General features: G+C 42.9%; 1 protein-coding gene across 1 annotated transcript in view; it reads left to right on the top strand.

Moving 5' to 3' along the window:
* Nucleotides 1–13,840, top strand: part of LOC139239237 (adenosine deaminase domain-containing protein 1-like) — a 101,716-nt gene extending 87,876 nt beyond the window's left edge. Inside the window, exons 7-12 of the mRNA XM_070867928.1 lie at nt 2,036–2,186; nt 5,769–5,936; nt 6,733–6,947; nt 7,600–7,834; nt 11,779–11,911; nt 13,501–13,840. Coding sequence (XP_070724029.1) covers nt 2,036–2,186; nt 5,769–5,936; nt 6,733–6,947; nt 7,600–7,834; nt 11,779–11,911; nt 13,501–13,611 — 1,013 coding nt within the window. The 3' untranslated portion in view covers nt 13,612–13,840. The remainder of the gene's footprint in view (nt 1–2,035; nt 2,187–5,768; nt 5,937–6,732; nt 6,948–7,599; nt 7,835–11,778; nt 11,912–13,500) is intronic.
* Nucleotides 13,841–14,748: the final 908 nt, after the last annotated feature.

Genomic DNA, 14,748 nt, shown 5'->3' on the forward strand with positions numbered 1-14,748 from the left:
GGGCAACAAACTCAAGCGGGCTGATCGCTCATCCATTTCCCTTTGCCCTCCGCTCAGAGCAACCTTCTACCCTAGTGTGATCTGTTGCACATGTCAACTCTCCCCGAATCCTCAGTTACACCATCAAGTTAGGGGAGGTGTAATGCTGCTACACTGGAGCATTTCATGTTTTTAGCTTGCATATATTGGAAATTCAATTTATACTAGGAAACGCTTTTACTTCAAATACTTAACCGGAACTTTCATTCAGGATCCAATACTTGGGTGCAGCTGAACAGTGTTTCAAGCTGTGCTGGCACCCAGACCCCTTAATATTGCAGCCTGTGCAACTATGTCTATTGTGTACAAGAAGCAGTGGCTTAATCCTTGCTCACTCAGAATGGTCATCGTTGATCTAGAAGTTGCTGACTCAGGCACATGTTAGGGCTATAAACAGGTTCCTTCTGAAACATTGATTGCAGTGCTACTACCAATCATTAGATGGCAGCACTTCCCTTTCAATCGGCAACATGTACCTGAATCTTACAGTATTTCTGAATGGATGTTGGCTGCTAAAATTGTTTAAAGTAGAAGCTTATCTACATAGTATCATGAAGCAAATATCTTTAAATCTGATTAAAATAGTAAAGTTTGATTTTGCAGTATATGATATGAATGGTATATTCTGATTGTTGTATGCAGTGTATCCTTTTTTTTTAAATAACATTGCTGTAGTCATTATTGGTTTGTATTCTAACATTACCCACTTAATGCACATGCAACTTCCAGACCTGACTATTGGTAAGAAAACAGGACATTTCAGGTATTCTTCCACAAATTCAAGAGGAAATCTATTTTTAACAAATTTGCAAATCCTGGGAATCTATCACTTAAAGTCGGTATTTTTTTTAAACTGAATTTTAAGATTCCTAAGGAAAAAGAAGTGGTAGGGTGGGGGAATTGGAGCAACTCATGTCAACAGTATCTGTGACTGTTGAAAATTGACTTTTCTGCATTAAATCCGGGAAAAAAGCCCTAGGATTCTGTTCAGCTCTTAAAAAAAAAAATTCTTTATCCCCTTGTAATTCTGTTGTTTTTAAGACTTTTTCCAGCTGCATTCGTTATACAAAATGTAACATACTTTGTTACACTAACCAAAGCGAGAATGACCATGCTGGGGAATGGAAATCTTTTGGTTTCCTGTGTCGGCATCAAGCTGCCCCAGGCCAGGTATAGCACGGGATAGATAAAGGATCTTCCTCTATGCTTCTGCAACAATGTGCTTCAAACCTGGTTTCAAAAGGCCACTCTTTACTGCACTTGTATGAATCCTTCCTTTTCTTGCTGCTTTTGAGTAGGATTATTGTCAATTTGTGTGAAATTACTTGGGTCCACAGTACAGAACTATCATCATCATAGGTAGTCCCTCGTATCGAGGATGACTTGCTTCCACGCCAAAAAAGGATGAGTTCACAGGTGTTTCAATGAAGGACCTAATATTCCAGATCCCGAACTACATGATGAAGGGTGGAAGATGCCTGTGCGTGGATTTTAACATGGGGTGACCGTTGCACACCAGCCACCACACGGGCTTGACAGAGTTAGGTCTTGGTCCAGTGGCAAGGGTTAGCCAAGACGACTGGAGACCAGCTCTGATGCACGGACCTAGTGCGCATACACATATCACAGTGTGGGCTGGCCCGTGCTGTCCTTAGGCCCTCGCCTCTTCTGGGCCCCGAACTCGCGCCTCTCCTGGGCCCCGATCATGTTGCTCCCGCTGTGCCTGCCCACGCTTCAATCAGCAACCTGGATTTCCAGTCCAGTCGACCTCTTCACAGCCATCGCTCTCCAGCACGCGCTGTACCTTGAAGTGGTATGCTCCTTTGAAGGCCCCGACCTGCTGATAGACCTTGCAGGTGGTCCTATACTTGGCCAATAAGTGCATTAGATTCCCCAAACTAATTAGTTCTACAACCTCTACACCCCATAATCATTTCCATATGTATAAATATTGCCCCTGTAAAGCAGATACTTATCCCATTTTTTGTTTTCACAGTAACTGCAGATTGCAACGGTGAGCCTGGCGAACGGTATGAAGTGGTTGCTTTGGGAACAGGAGAGACTTGTTACAGCAGTTGGCTGTGTTTTGATGGTCGTTCACTCCATGACTGCCATGCTGCAGTGGTTGCAAGGCGGGCACTGCAAAGGTAATGCCGCAGAAAGTTTGCAGTGTATAGAGTTATTTCTGTGCATATTAACATGTCATGAGACCGCTACCTCACATCCATAATGCACTCATTGCTCCAGTATCTGGAATGTGGCTTCATAAATAGTTCGTCCAAATACAGAAACACAAGGCAAATATTCGTGTTCTCAAGGCACTGCACAGAAGAGCCATGTGACTGGTCTCTCGTGTGAGAGAACCGAATCGTGAGGAAAGATTGGAGAAACTTAGACTTTTCAGGCTTGACCAGAGATGGCGGAAAATGAATTTCATAGAGGTGTGTTAAGATAAAATATACAAAAGACATGAATCCAGACATTACTTAAAATTAAACTGTGACATTCGAAGGTGACACAGATTCAAACAAGTGAAAGGCAAATTTAGGATTGATAACAGAAATGTTTTCACACACATGCGTATCAACAGAAGGAATTAATTTTTTGGTTTATCGAGACCAGAGCACTGGAATAATTTATAAACTGTTGCATTTACAATGGAGGGGACAACATTGTATCTGGATGGATGAGCTTGGAGGAATCCAATGGCCTTTCTCATCTTGAGATCATTTGAAATTTTCTTGAGATAATTTGTAATTATTTGCAAAAAGGTAAAACTGCAAATGGACAATTCACCTTGGTATTGGCTTGGTCCAAAGTATTACTTATACTGCAAGTTCCAAAAACTTGACCTGAATAACTGCATTCTTGTTCAGACAGCCAGCAAGTGAGTGCGAGGGCTTTTACACCACACCATTTTGGGCTGAGGGTGTAGAATTAGTATTGTCCCAAAATTTCTGCTCTGTATAATGCAAACTAGCCCTGTATGTACTCTGGCTACCAGTTCTGACCCTACACAATATCTGAGCGTACTAACGACTTAGAGTTTTTGGGCCATTTAACACAACAGCTCCCTCTAAAGGGTTATGCAGGCGTTACCTAGTATCTTCCAATTCAAAACAATTGACACTCGAGACAGCTGCTATCAAGCATTAAAAAATTCTCCCAGTGGAAGACCATTAAGCACAAGTTTGAGTATGAGTAGAATTATGGCTTCTCCAAGTTCACAACAGCGAGGACCAACTGAAAGCATGGCAGACATGAAATGGAGTCAATACTGCATCCCCCGGTGTGGAATAAAAGCTTTCGCACTCACTTGCTGTCACTCAGACATTCTCGTCCTCTTTGTATCTATCTTTCTTTCTTTTCTTTGTCTTTCTATCTTGTAGTCCCCAATAGGAATTGGTGATGTGACTATTCAGTGCTTTCTTTTTCCTCTTGCTCCCACTTTCCACAGTGTCTGCCGTGGTTCAGTGGGTAGCACCCTCACCTCTGAGTCAGAAGTTTGTAGATTCAAGTCCCAGGGACTTGAGCACAAAAATCTAGTCTGACACGCCCAGTGCAGTGCTGAGGGAGTGCTACACTGTCAGAGGTGCCGTCTTTTGGATGAAACATTAAACCGAGGCCCCAGGTGGACGTAAAAGATCCCCTGGCACTATTTTGAAGAAGAGCAGGGGAGTTATCCCCGGTGTCCTGGCCAATATTTATCCCTCAAACAACATCATAAACAAATTATTTAGTCATTATAACATTGCTGTTTATGGGAGCTTGCTTGTATGCTAATTGGCTGCCACATTTTCCACATTATAACAGTGACTACATTCCAAAAAAACTTAATTGGCTGTAAAGTGCTTTAAGACGTCCGGTGGTCATGAAAGACGCTATATAAAGACGCTCTAGTGAGAAAAAGCAAGAAACTTCTTTTTAGAGGCATGGGCACTTTTTATTTGAGCCCAAATAATAAATGTTGGCAGGTATACAACTTCAGGGGCACAATAACCAAGTCTGATCCTAGAGTTTCTACTAGGCATCACTCAGTGATCCAGAGTGGGAATTCAGGCCACTGCCGTAACGTCACCTACTTGGCAAATGCTGGCTACGGTAGCACAGACCAGCGATCAAACCTGGGCCACAAGTGGCCTGTATATCTGGCTATCATAGCACATTGGAACTGTTGATTTCCTACTGAACATAGCTTTTTGTTATTAGTGGGGGTGTGGGAAGAGATGAGAAAAGGTTTCATCTGTTGTAATACAACTATATAGTACCTGTATTGTGATATCCCATTTCGGAGCGATTCCTGACAACGTACTTAAAAATAACGTTCACAACAGCTCATGTAGCTCTGCAATCAAGAGCCCCCAACCACCTTAGCTCGGCAGAAAACCATTGTTAAGCGCTCAGTAACTAGCATCGAGATTAACAAGAGCAGGCATCGATGACAAGATCCAACACTGCCTCCAGTGCAGCCTTCGGCCGCCTGAGGAAAAGAGTGTTTGAAGACCAGGCCCTCAAAACTGCCACCAAGCTCATGGTCTACAGGGCTGTAGTAATAACCGTCCTCCTGTATGGCTCAGAGACATGACCATATACAGCAGACACCTCAAGTTGCTGGAGAAATATCGCCAACGATGTCTCCGCAAGATCATACAAATCCCTTGGGAGGACAGGTGCACCAACATCAGCGTCCTCGTCCAGGCCAACATTCCCAGTATTGAAGCACTGACCACACTCTAAATCAGCTGCGCTGGGCAGGCCACATAGTTCGCATGCCAGACACGATACTCCCAAAGCAAGTGCTCTACTCGGGGCTCCTTCATGGCAAACAAGCCAACGGTGGACAGCGGAAACACTACAAGGATACCCGCAAAGCCTCCCTGATAAAGTGCGACATCCCCACTGACACCTGGGAGTCCCTGGCCAAAGACTATCCTAAGTGGAGGAAGTGCATCCGAAAGGGCGCTGAGCACCTCGAGTCTCAACGCCGAGAGCGTGCACAAAAAACAAACGCAGGCAGCGGAAAGAGCGTGCGGCAAACCAGTCCCACCCACCCTTTCCTTCAACCATTGTCTGTCCCACCTGTGAGAGGGACTGTGGCTCTCGTATTGGACTTTTCAGCCACTTGAGGAGTGGAAGCATGTCTTACTTGATTCTGAGGGATTTCCTATGATGTTAATGATGAATTAGCATAATCTCTCGCCTGCACTAATCTGTAGTTTCCTGGGACCTTAAACTTCTGGAACTCATTCCCTCCCTCAATCTTCCCTTCTTCCCCCTCCCCCTACCCCTCCCAAAATAATCTACAGGTGCTTAAAAGCCAAGCTTGCTGTCATCTCACCATTACCTCGCTTCTCGTCTCTTCTCAACCTCGGACACCGCTGCCCTTTGCTCTCCACCCCGCATTGTCAATTTAAAAACAATTCACCCATTGTATCACTTGTCGGGAGCTGTTGGGAGAAATGTCTGATCAGAAACTCGGAGGCAGATCGCAATCCCATTTCAAACAAGTGGCTCATACCTGAATAAATTCTACAATTCACACAATTAATAAATTAAACTGCAAATGAGCAAAATTTTTTATTTTATCCGCTTCTTTATTCTTCATTTTGGGAAGTCTGGCGACAACACAATAAACACTGGACCTGCGTGTGCGTAACTACTTCCGGGTCGTTGGCAGCAGTCACGTCCATTCCTGTTATGGCCAGTAACGTTTTTGTTTCATTTTGCAGATATTTGTTTAAGCAGCTCCTTCTGTTCTGCAGTAATGATCCTGTTGGTTTAGAAAAATGCATCTTCTGCAAGTCTCCAGGAAGTGATTTCCTCTCTCTCAAGAACAATATTTTTTTACACCTCTACCTCAGCAAAGTGCCAAAGGGGGCTGCTCAAAGTATTCTCATGTAAGTGCTTTCCATCGTGGCCCTGGTGGATAATGGAGGGAAATTCACTCTTCACTTTAGTGAAAAGTCAGTATGAATGGCAAATGGAAATATTTGTTTATTATTTCTGCCGACGTTTTTACAAAAATTACGAGGAATTTTGGCGCATCATTTTGAAAACAAAACTACCGCACCTGTGAATTCTGAAAAGTTGGTCTCCAGGTTTTAAAAGTCCACTTCAAATTGTGATTATACACATCACTGCTTGCAGCTATCCGTGCAATGCTTGGCTGTGGAACACCAAAGTTCCATTAAGCAACAAATACTACTTTCATTTATATAGCACCTTTAACATAGTAGAACGTCCCACGGCGTTTCACAGAAGCATAATCTAACAAAATTTGACATCGAGTCAGGCAGGTTGTCCCCAGAAGAGTTTGAAAGATGTGTGTGCATGCATATTTTTGCAATGTCAGTGTTGATTAAATATTATGTGGGATAATCAATTGAAACCAAGATACTACTTACTACTGTGTACAGACATTACTATTCTGCCTGGCATGTCTAATAGAAGTTTCACATGTGTGTTTCCTGGGGAGATTTCCAGTTCACTTTCTTTATAACTGGTTTTTAGATTGCAGTTGTATGACTTGTATTGGCACCTCAATACTCAATTCTGGGGTGAAATTGGCAGTGCGAACAAATGGATTTTTATCTTGTCCAATGTATGTTGTATAGTTTCAGATGGAATGACTGAAAACTTGTCAATCTTTTCCCCTCCACCTGATTGACTTCACTGTATAATCATCTTGTGCAGGGACCCCGTGCCATACAGAAACCCTGAAATGAGGCTTCACATTCATTCCAAAGGCTCCACCATGCCGGCAGCAAACTGTCGCCCGAGCGTGACGACAACTCTCATCTGCTGTATGACTGCCAGTGATAAGCTGAGCCGATGGATGGTACTGGGAGTCCAGGGAGCCCTCCTCAGCCACTTTATCAATCCTCTATACATCACCAGTATTGTCCTTCGTAAGTACGAAAAATTTCATCTGGAGATAATCTTGTCATTTCTGCGGGGTTTTGAACTGTATAGAAACCTAAGTTGCCATCGTGATCTATGGCTGGGATCATTTGCAGTGTGCCTCTCCATTGCCTGTGGCTCTTGGCAGACTGATCTCTGCACATGCCTTTTCCCATGCATGCGTGGCCTATCTGACTTGTACGTCACCAGACCTGATTCAGTGTTTTCCTTGCGGCAAAATGCATGGAAATGCCGAGCAGAGACGGGGCATCCTTGTTTCCACGGAGCAAGTGAAAGGACTCTACTAAAGCTGCAGGGGATACAGTTTTCACGGATTTGTATTGCTACGGCTTCTCAACTACCCCCAATGCAATGACCCAGAATTCGTAATTGAAATTGGGCTCTCGTTATGTTGGGCACAGATCAGGTTCCCTCATACTGTGAATCAAGAGTGCCCCTTTGAGAAAGATGTGGCAGGAGATGGTGGCCCTGAACAGAATATTACTGAGGCACACTGTCTTAACCCAGTTTTAAAAAATACATTTTGAATAGTAAATAATGTAGCTTCCAATCCAGAAACATGAGCCTGAAAGTGAGTGAGAAATTGGGGGAAATAACATTGTCAAACACACTGGATGCTTCTCTGTATTTCCAAATCAGCTGACCAATTCCACGCGGTGCACATCGTCACAAAGGCGATCAATCAGCGAGTGGACGAGAGTTTGAACGAGAAGCTTCCTGAACCGTTCACCACTGCGAGGGCGCACTTCTCCCATTGTGGTGAGGGGAAACCAAAGGACGTTCAACCACTTTACAAAATGCTGAGCATAAACTGGAGTCGGGCGGATGCCGCGGTGGAAATAGTGGATGGAGCAACAGGGAAGATCACAGAAGAGTAAGTCTTAATGATTGTGAAATATAGATGTTTAAATCTGATGCATACAATTTCTTTAACTGGTAGGAAGTTGTTGATACTGGGATAGAACTCAGTCACTACTTACTATTCTCTTGTATTAAATTCCACTCTGCATTATTTTGACATGGCTGTGAAAAAGGTTGCCTGATATTTGTGGACTTCAATTAGAAAATATAAGGTAAATGTATCATTGCTCCCTCGCACTCAAAACTACTGATAGGATCTCCTCAGTCGCTGACTCTCCTGGAGCTGACAGGTGCTGTCTGAATCCTGGATCCGCCCAGACTATGAAGAAAGGTTCCCCCCTCTGACGTCATTGTTAACCCAGATTAACACCTATTAAAATATCGTGGAGTGAAATTCGGTACAGAGAAACATAGAAAATAGGTGCAGGAGTAGGCCATTTGGCCCTTTGAGCCTGCACCACCATTCAATATGATCATGGCTGATCATGCAACTTCAGTACCCTATTCCTGCTTTCTCTCCATACCCCTTGATCCCTTTAGCCGTAAGGGCCATATCTAGCTCCCTTTTGAATATATCTAACAAACTGGCCTCAACAACTTTCTGTGGTAGAGAATTCCACAGGTTCACAATTCTCTGAGTGAAGAAGTTTCTCCCCATCTCGGTCCGAAACCCCTTATCCTTAGACTGTGTGCCCTGGTTCTGGACTTCCCCAACATCGAGAACATTCTTCCTGCATCTAACCTGTCCAATCCCATCAGAATTTTATATGTTTCTACGAGATCCCCTCTCATTCTTCTAAATTCCAGTGCATATAAGCCTAGTCGATCCAATCTTTCTTCATATGTCAGTCCTGCCAGTCCTGGGAATCAGTCTGCTGAACCTTCGCTGCATTCCCTCAATAGCAAGAATGTCCTTCCTCAGATTAGGAGACCAAAACTGTACACAATATTCAAGGTGTGGCCTCACCAAGGCCCTGTACAACTGCAGTAAGACCTCCCTGCTCCTATACTCAATTCCTCTCGCTATGAAGGCCAACAATCCATTTGCCGCCTTCACCGCCTGCTGTACCTGCATGCCAAACTTCAATGACTGATGTACCATGACACCCAGGTCTCATTGCACCTCCCCTTTTCCTAATCTGTTACCATTCAGATAATATTCTGCCTTCCTGTTTTTGCCACCAAAGTGGATAACCTCACATTTATCTATATTATTCTGCATCTGCCATGCGTTTGCCCACTCACCTAACCTGTCTAAGTCACCATGTAGCCTCTTAGCATCCTCCTCACAGCTCACACTGCCACTCAGCTTAGTGTCATCTGCAAACTTGGAGATATTACGTTAAATTCCTTTGAATCATTAATGTATATTGTAAATAGCTGGGGTCCTAGCACTGAACTTTGCGGTACCCCACTAATCACTGCCTGCCATTCTGAAAAGGACCCGTTTATTCCTACTCTTTGCTTCCTGTCTGCCAACCAGTTCTTCACTGAGTCGTTGATGCCAGTTCGTTGGAAATATTCAAGAGGGAGTTAGATATGGCCCTTACGGCTAAAGTGATCAAGGGTATGGAGAGAAAGCAGGAAAGGGGTTCTGAGGTGAATGATCAGTCATGATCTTATTGAATGGTGGTGCAGGCTCGAAGGGCCGAATGGTCTACTCCTGCACCTATTTTCTATATTTCTCTATCCACTTCAGTACATTACCCCCAATACCATGTGCTTTAATTTTGCACACTAATCTCTTGTGTGGGACCTTGTCAAAAGCCTTTTGAAAGTCCAAATTCACCACATCCTTTGGTTGTCCCTTGTCCACTCTACTAGTTACATCCTCAAAAAATTCTAGAAGATTTGTCAAGCATGATTTCCCTTTCATAAATCCATGCTGACTTGGACCAATCCTGTCACTGCTTTCCAAATGCACTGCTATTACATCTTTAATAATTGATTCCAACAATTTCCCCACCACCGATGTCAGGCTAACTGGTCTATAATTACCCGTTTTCTCTCTCCCTCCTTTTTTAAAAAGTGGTGTTACATTAGCTACCCTCCAGTCCATAGGAACTGATCCAGAGTCTATAGAATGTTGGAAAATGATCACCAATGCATCCACTATTTCTAGGGCCACTTCTTTAAGTACTCTGGGATGCAGACTATCAGGCCCTGGGGATTTATCGGCCTTCAATCCCATCAATTTCCCGAACACAATTTCATGACTAATAAGGATTTCCTTCAGTTTCTCCTTCTTGCTAGACCCTCGGTCCCCTAGTATTTCCAGAAGGTTATTTGTGTCCTCCTTCGTGAAGACAGAACCAAAGTATTTGTACAAATGCTTTTGCCGTAATTTCTATCATATACCGAAAACTAAATTTTAAAAATCTTCATTTAAAGAAAACTTGGCTATAATGACTTTACCCCAATACTAAATTAACACAAGGAAAGAAAGATATACAAGTTGAAAGTGTATAAAAAGTGATGTCCTGAGGATTAAAGGCCATTTTTTAAAAATGAACATACGAACAATGATGGATAGGTAAAGACAGGTCCATCGAGCGATACCTTGTGTATCACAGTATATATAATCTCCACCCTACCCGAAATCCTGGAAGAGGCAAAAAAACAGATTTTAAAAACCCAGGCCAATTATGTGGGGAAATCTAGGAAATTCCTCTCCGATCCATCGAGGCGATCGAAACTAGTCCGGAAGATCACTCTGACCCTGAGTCCCCTGCAATACCTACCTTCAAGAGGTACTGAGGGAATGATCAGCCATGATCTTATTGAATGGTGGTGCAGGCTCGAGGGGCCGAATGGCCTACTCCTGCTCCTATTTTCCATGTTTCTATGTTTCTTCTGTAAGAGGTGATCTCCGCCCAGCCAGAAACGGGTGCAGCTCTTGAAGGGATTCAGCGATTCAGCATCAACACGAGCTGGCAGCCTCTTATTCTGGACCTCAATTCTGTGGGAAAAGAACCACCTCCTGACATCTAACCTAGATCTGACCTTGTGCAACTTAATTTTGTTGCCTGAACTTGTGGTATGCATTGGATTTCACAGTAATTAGATGCCAGACGCACCAACATTAGCATCCTCGGCCAGGCCAACATCCCAGCATTGAAGCACTGACCACACTTGATCAGCTCTGCTGGGCAGGTCACATTGACCGCATGCCCGACACGAGACTCCCAAAGCAAGCGCACTACTCGGAACTCCTTCATGGCAAACGAGCCAAAGGTGAATAGAGGAAACGTTACAAGGACACCCTCAAAGCCTCCCTGATAAAGTGCAACATCCCCACTGACACCTGGGAGTTCCTGGCCAAAGACCGCCCTAAGTGGAGGAAGTGCATCCGGGAGGGCGCTGAGCACCTCGAGTCTCATCGCCCTCCCGGATGCAGAAAACAAGCGCAGGCAGCGGAAAACGCGTGCAGCAAACCTCTCCTACTTTCCCTCAACGACTATCTATCCCACCTGTGACAGGGACTGTGGCTCTCGTATTGGACTGTTCAGCCACCTAAGAACTCATTCTAAGAGTGGAAGCAAGTCTTCCTCGATTCCGAGGGACTGCCTATGATGATGAATTAGATGCGAGCCCGTATTAGGAGACCACCTGTTGGAAGACCATCTGCACAGTCTCAAAGATAATCATTTTAGAAGGTTAATGTAAAATCACATACCAAATGGTAGAGAACTACTGAAATTTAAATCACTGCAAATCCTCTGTGTAATTGACTGGTGTTTGTGCAAAAAGCACATTTCAATGAGTTCCTTACACAAAATGTGTATATGATTTTTGTATTGGCAAAATGGTCATTAAAAAACCACTCAACTTACAAGAGTATTTTTTTTAAATGGAGATTAAACTGCAAAATCAAGATTAATAGGTGTAATTAATTCCTGGGGTGTTTGCTTTTAAATTATTTCTACTCCTAAACACCTAATTTCTTTATTATTCTAGTTCCCCTTTTAAAAATGGAATCAACTCTGCCAGTCGTTTGTGTAAGGCTGCCATGTTCTATTCCTTTCGACGTGTAGCGAAGGAAATGGACAGACCGGATTTACTCGACCCGACAACATGCCACGAAGCCAAGGTAAACAGAAATTTCCATATGTAGAAGGAAAAGTCCATGTTGGGAACCTTTACATTTACATATTTAAACAATGGACAAATCGCTAAGTTAGGTATATATTTGAAATGAAGCACCTATAATGGATGGAATATAGTGAAAGTATCCACTGAGCCCATCTGTCACAGTGCAGACCTGTAATATTGGCTGACATTTTCATTTAGAAGTGGAGCCCACAAGTCCTATTGGTCTGTAAAATATCTAATCCACTTTTAGTGGGTATTCTCTTCACACCTTATAAATGACTCTGCAGTAAATTCACTTTTTTAAAACCCATTGACTACAAAATAATGACAAAGCTGTGTACTATAGTATTACCAGAAATGGGTAGTCAAAAATGAACAACATGTGGGATCCCTTTAATCACTACCTCCTGGATTACCCGTGTCCTCTCCATCCCCAGCCTGTCCTAAAACTGGGTGACTGGTTTGCTCCTATCTCTGTCACTGCTCTACTTGATCCATCTGCAACAGGGTGGACTAGAGTGGCTTGCAGTGACTTTTCTAATCTTCCCTCTGAGACTAAGAGGATCCTACAATCTACATGCTATCGAAACCCAAGCTCATCACCCAGTCATTGTTTTGATTTTAGCTTGCCTCTGTCCTGCTCTTAAGCCTTAGTGGTATCCTGAATTATGAATCTTGGCCCATCCCCTAGCTTTCTCGATAATAAATAGATCTATGGGGGAGGCATATCTCAGCCATTTTGAACTCTCCTGCTAAAATGTGCCAACGAAGGCCAAAGCTCAGCAGAAACAACCAAGCATGTGGAAAGTTTGAAGATTGAAAGAAATGAGTTAAAATACATTTTTGCATACTTTAAAATAAAATGGTTCTAATTTTACAAGCAGTTTTGTTCTACATAGCCAGTGACAAACGGTGATGCGTTGACTCTCTTAAAATCAGCATTTTAAATGTTATTCACAAATTACTCTATCCCAAATAAAACTGGAAGCTCATGTAGGATGCATAATTTTCTTTAAAATTATTAAATTCACGCCAGTGACTTTCCAAAGCTATAATGTGCTTGTGACGGCACAAATGCCGCAAGAGCAGAATGTGGTTTTCTGAGACTTCTAGCCAGAGGCAGCAGTGATCCTACTGGCAAATGTGCATGGGTAGTGTCGGTGTCCGTGACATTGTTTACAGTTGCAGGTGGGCCAAGTGCTTTGACATCTGTAAAAGCCAACAGTGCGGTTCTTGCAACGCTGGCCTGCACAACCATCAAGGCTGGTTTGAGCTCAGAAAACAATCAATTAACTTTGAACAATGGCACGTGCACTCATTTCACTGGTGCTGGCAGGAGTCGGACACCATGCAGTGTAAACAGTGTCCCATTTTTAGGCCATTTTGAGGAGCAAAGCCTCAAAAAAAACTTGTAAACCTGTTCTTTATGTGCACTTATAGTTTTGCTACACCTAGCAGAAGAATCCTTACATCAAAGCTGTGATATTGGGGTCCTTGCTTGATTTGGGGATTAAAAATTACAGTAAATCATCCATACACTTCTGTATTTTAGAATTGGCCACTAATGATTGCCCATAACTGTTCTAGATGAAAGCTAAAACATACCAACAAGCCAAGGGCATCCTGAATTATCACTTCATATCCACTGGAGCAGGACCATGGCCACAGAAACGCCTTGTTGACAACTTCAGCAAATAAGCCTCACTGGAATGCAATGGGAAAATTTAACGAATATGTTTGACTATTTGTATCAAAAGAGATCACCTTCCTTTGATTTTTTTTAAACATGTTTTGTTTGTGTGAAATGATTGTGAATTATGTTATCCAGACTAAATGGGTACTTTCTGATATGTTAAAATACAATTTCAGGCCAAACATTATGTAATCAATAATAAAAATTGGTGTTGTACTTTATTCAAATTAAAAATATTGCAGTATGGTCTATGCATTTTGCTGGAATCTATATGATTTGTAATGGAATGTAAATTCTGTTTTTCCTCGCCTTCCTCCACCATAGCATACAGCACTAGCTAGCTACTCTCCTATCGAGGACATTAGTCCAAACTCTCTTGAAGTGAAGCCCACTAGTCTGTCCTGGTGCTGGCCAAGAACATAGGAACCAGAGTAGGCTATTTAACCCCTCGAGCTTGTTCCGCCATTCAGCGAGATCGTGGCTGATCTATGACCCAACTCCATATAGCCGCCTTTGGACCATATCCCTTGATATCTTTTGATTAAAAGAAATCATCAATCTCAGATTTAAACTTAACAATTCATCCAGCATCAACTGCCTGTTGCATGTAGAAGTGTTTCCTAACTTCACTCCTGAAAGGCCTGGCTCTAATTTGTAGGCTATGTCCCCTAGTCCTAGATTCTCCAACCAAATAGTTTCTCTATTAGTTCCCCTTAATATCTTGAAAACTTTGATCAAATCACCCCTTTAATATTCTAAATTCCAGGAAATACAACTCTAGTTTGTGTAATCATTTTTAATTTAACCCTTGGAGTGCAGCTATCACACTAGTAAATCTGCACTGCACTCCTTCCTATGGTGTGGTGGTCCCAGAACTGAACACAATATTCAATGTGTGGTCGTATAGCTGCAGCATAACTTCTGACCCCTTGTATTGTAGTCCTCTGGCTAGAAAGGCCAGCATTCCATTAGCCTTTGTTTACTTGTCCCTGTCCATGGCATTTTAATGATGACCCCTAAATCTCTTTGGACCTCCACTGCTTCTAGCTTTTCACCATTTAGTAAATACTCTAATCTATTCCTTTTCAGGTCTAACGTGGGTGACTTCACACTTGCCTACAGTGAAATCCATTTGCCACAGT

This window comes from Pristiophorus japonicus, chromosome 26 (assembly GCF_044704955.1).
Source record: "Pristiophorus japonicus isolate sPriJap1 chromosome 26, sPriJap1.hap1, whole genome shotgun sequence".
In the NCBI taxonomy this organism is placed as follows: Eukaryota; Metazoa; Chordata; class Chondrichthyes; family Pristiophoridae; genus Pristiophorus; species Pristiophorus japonicus.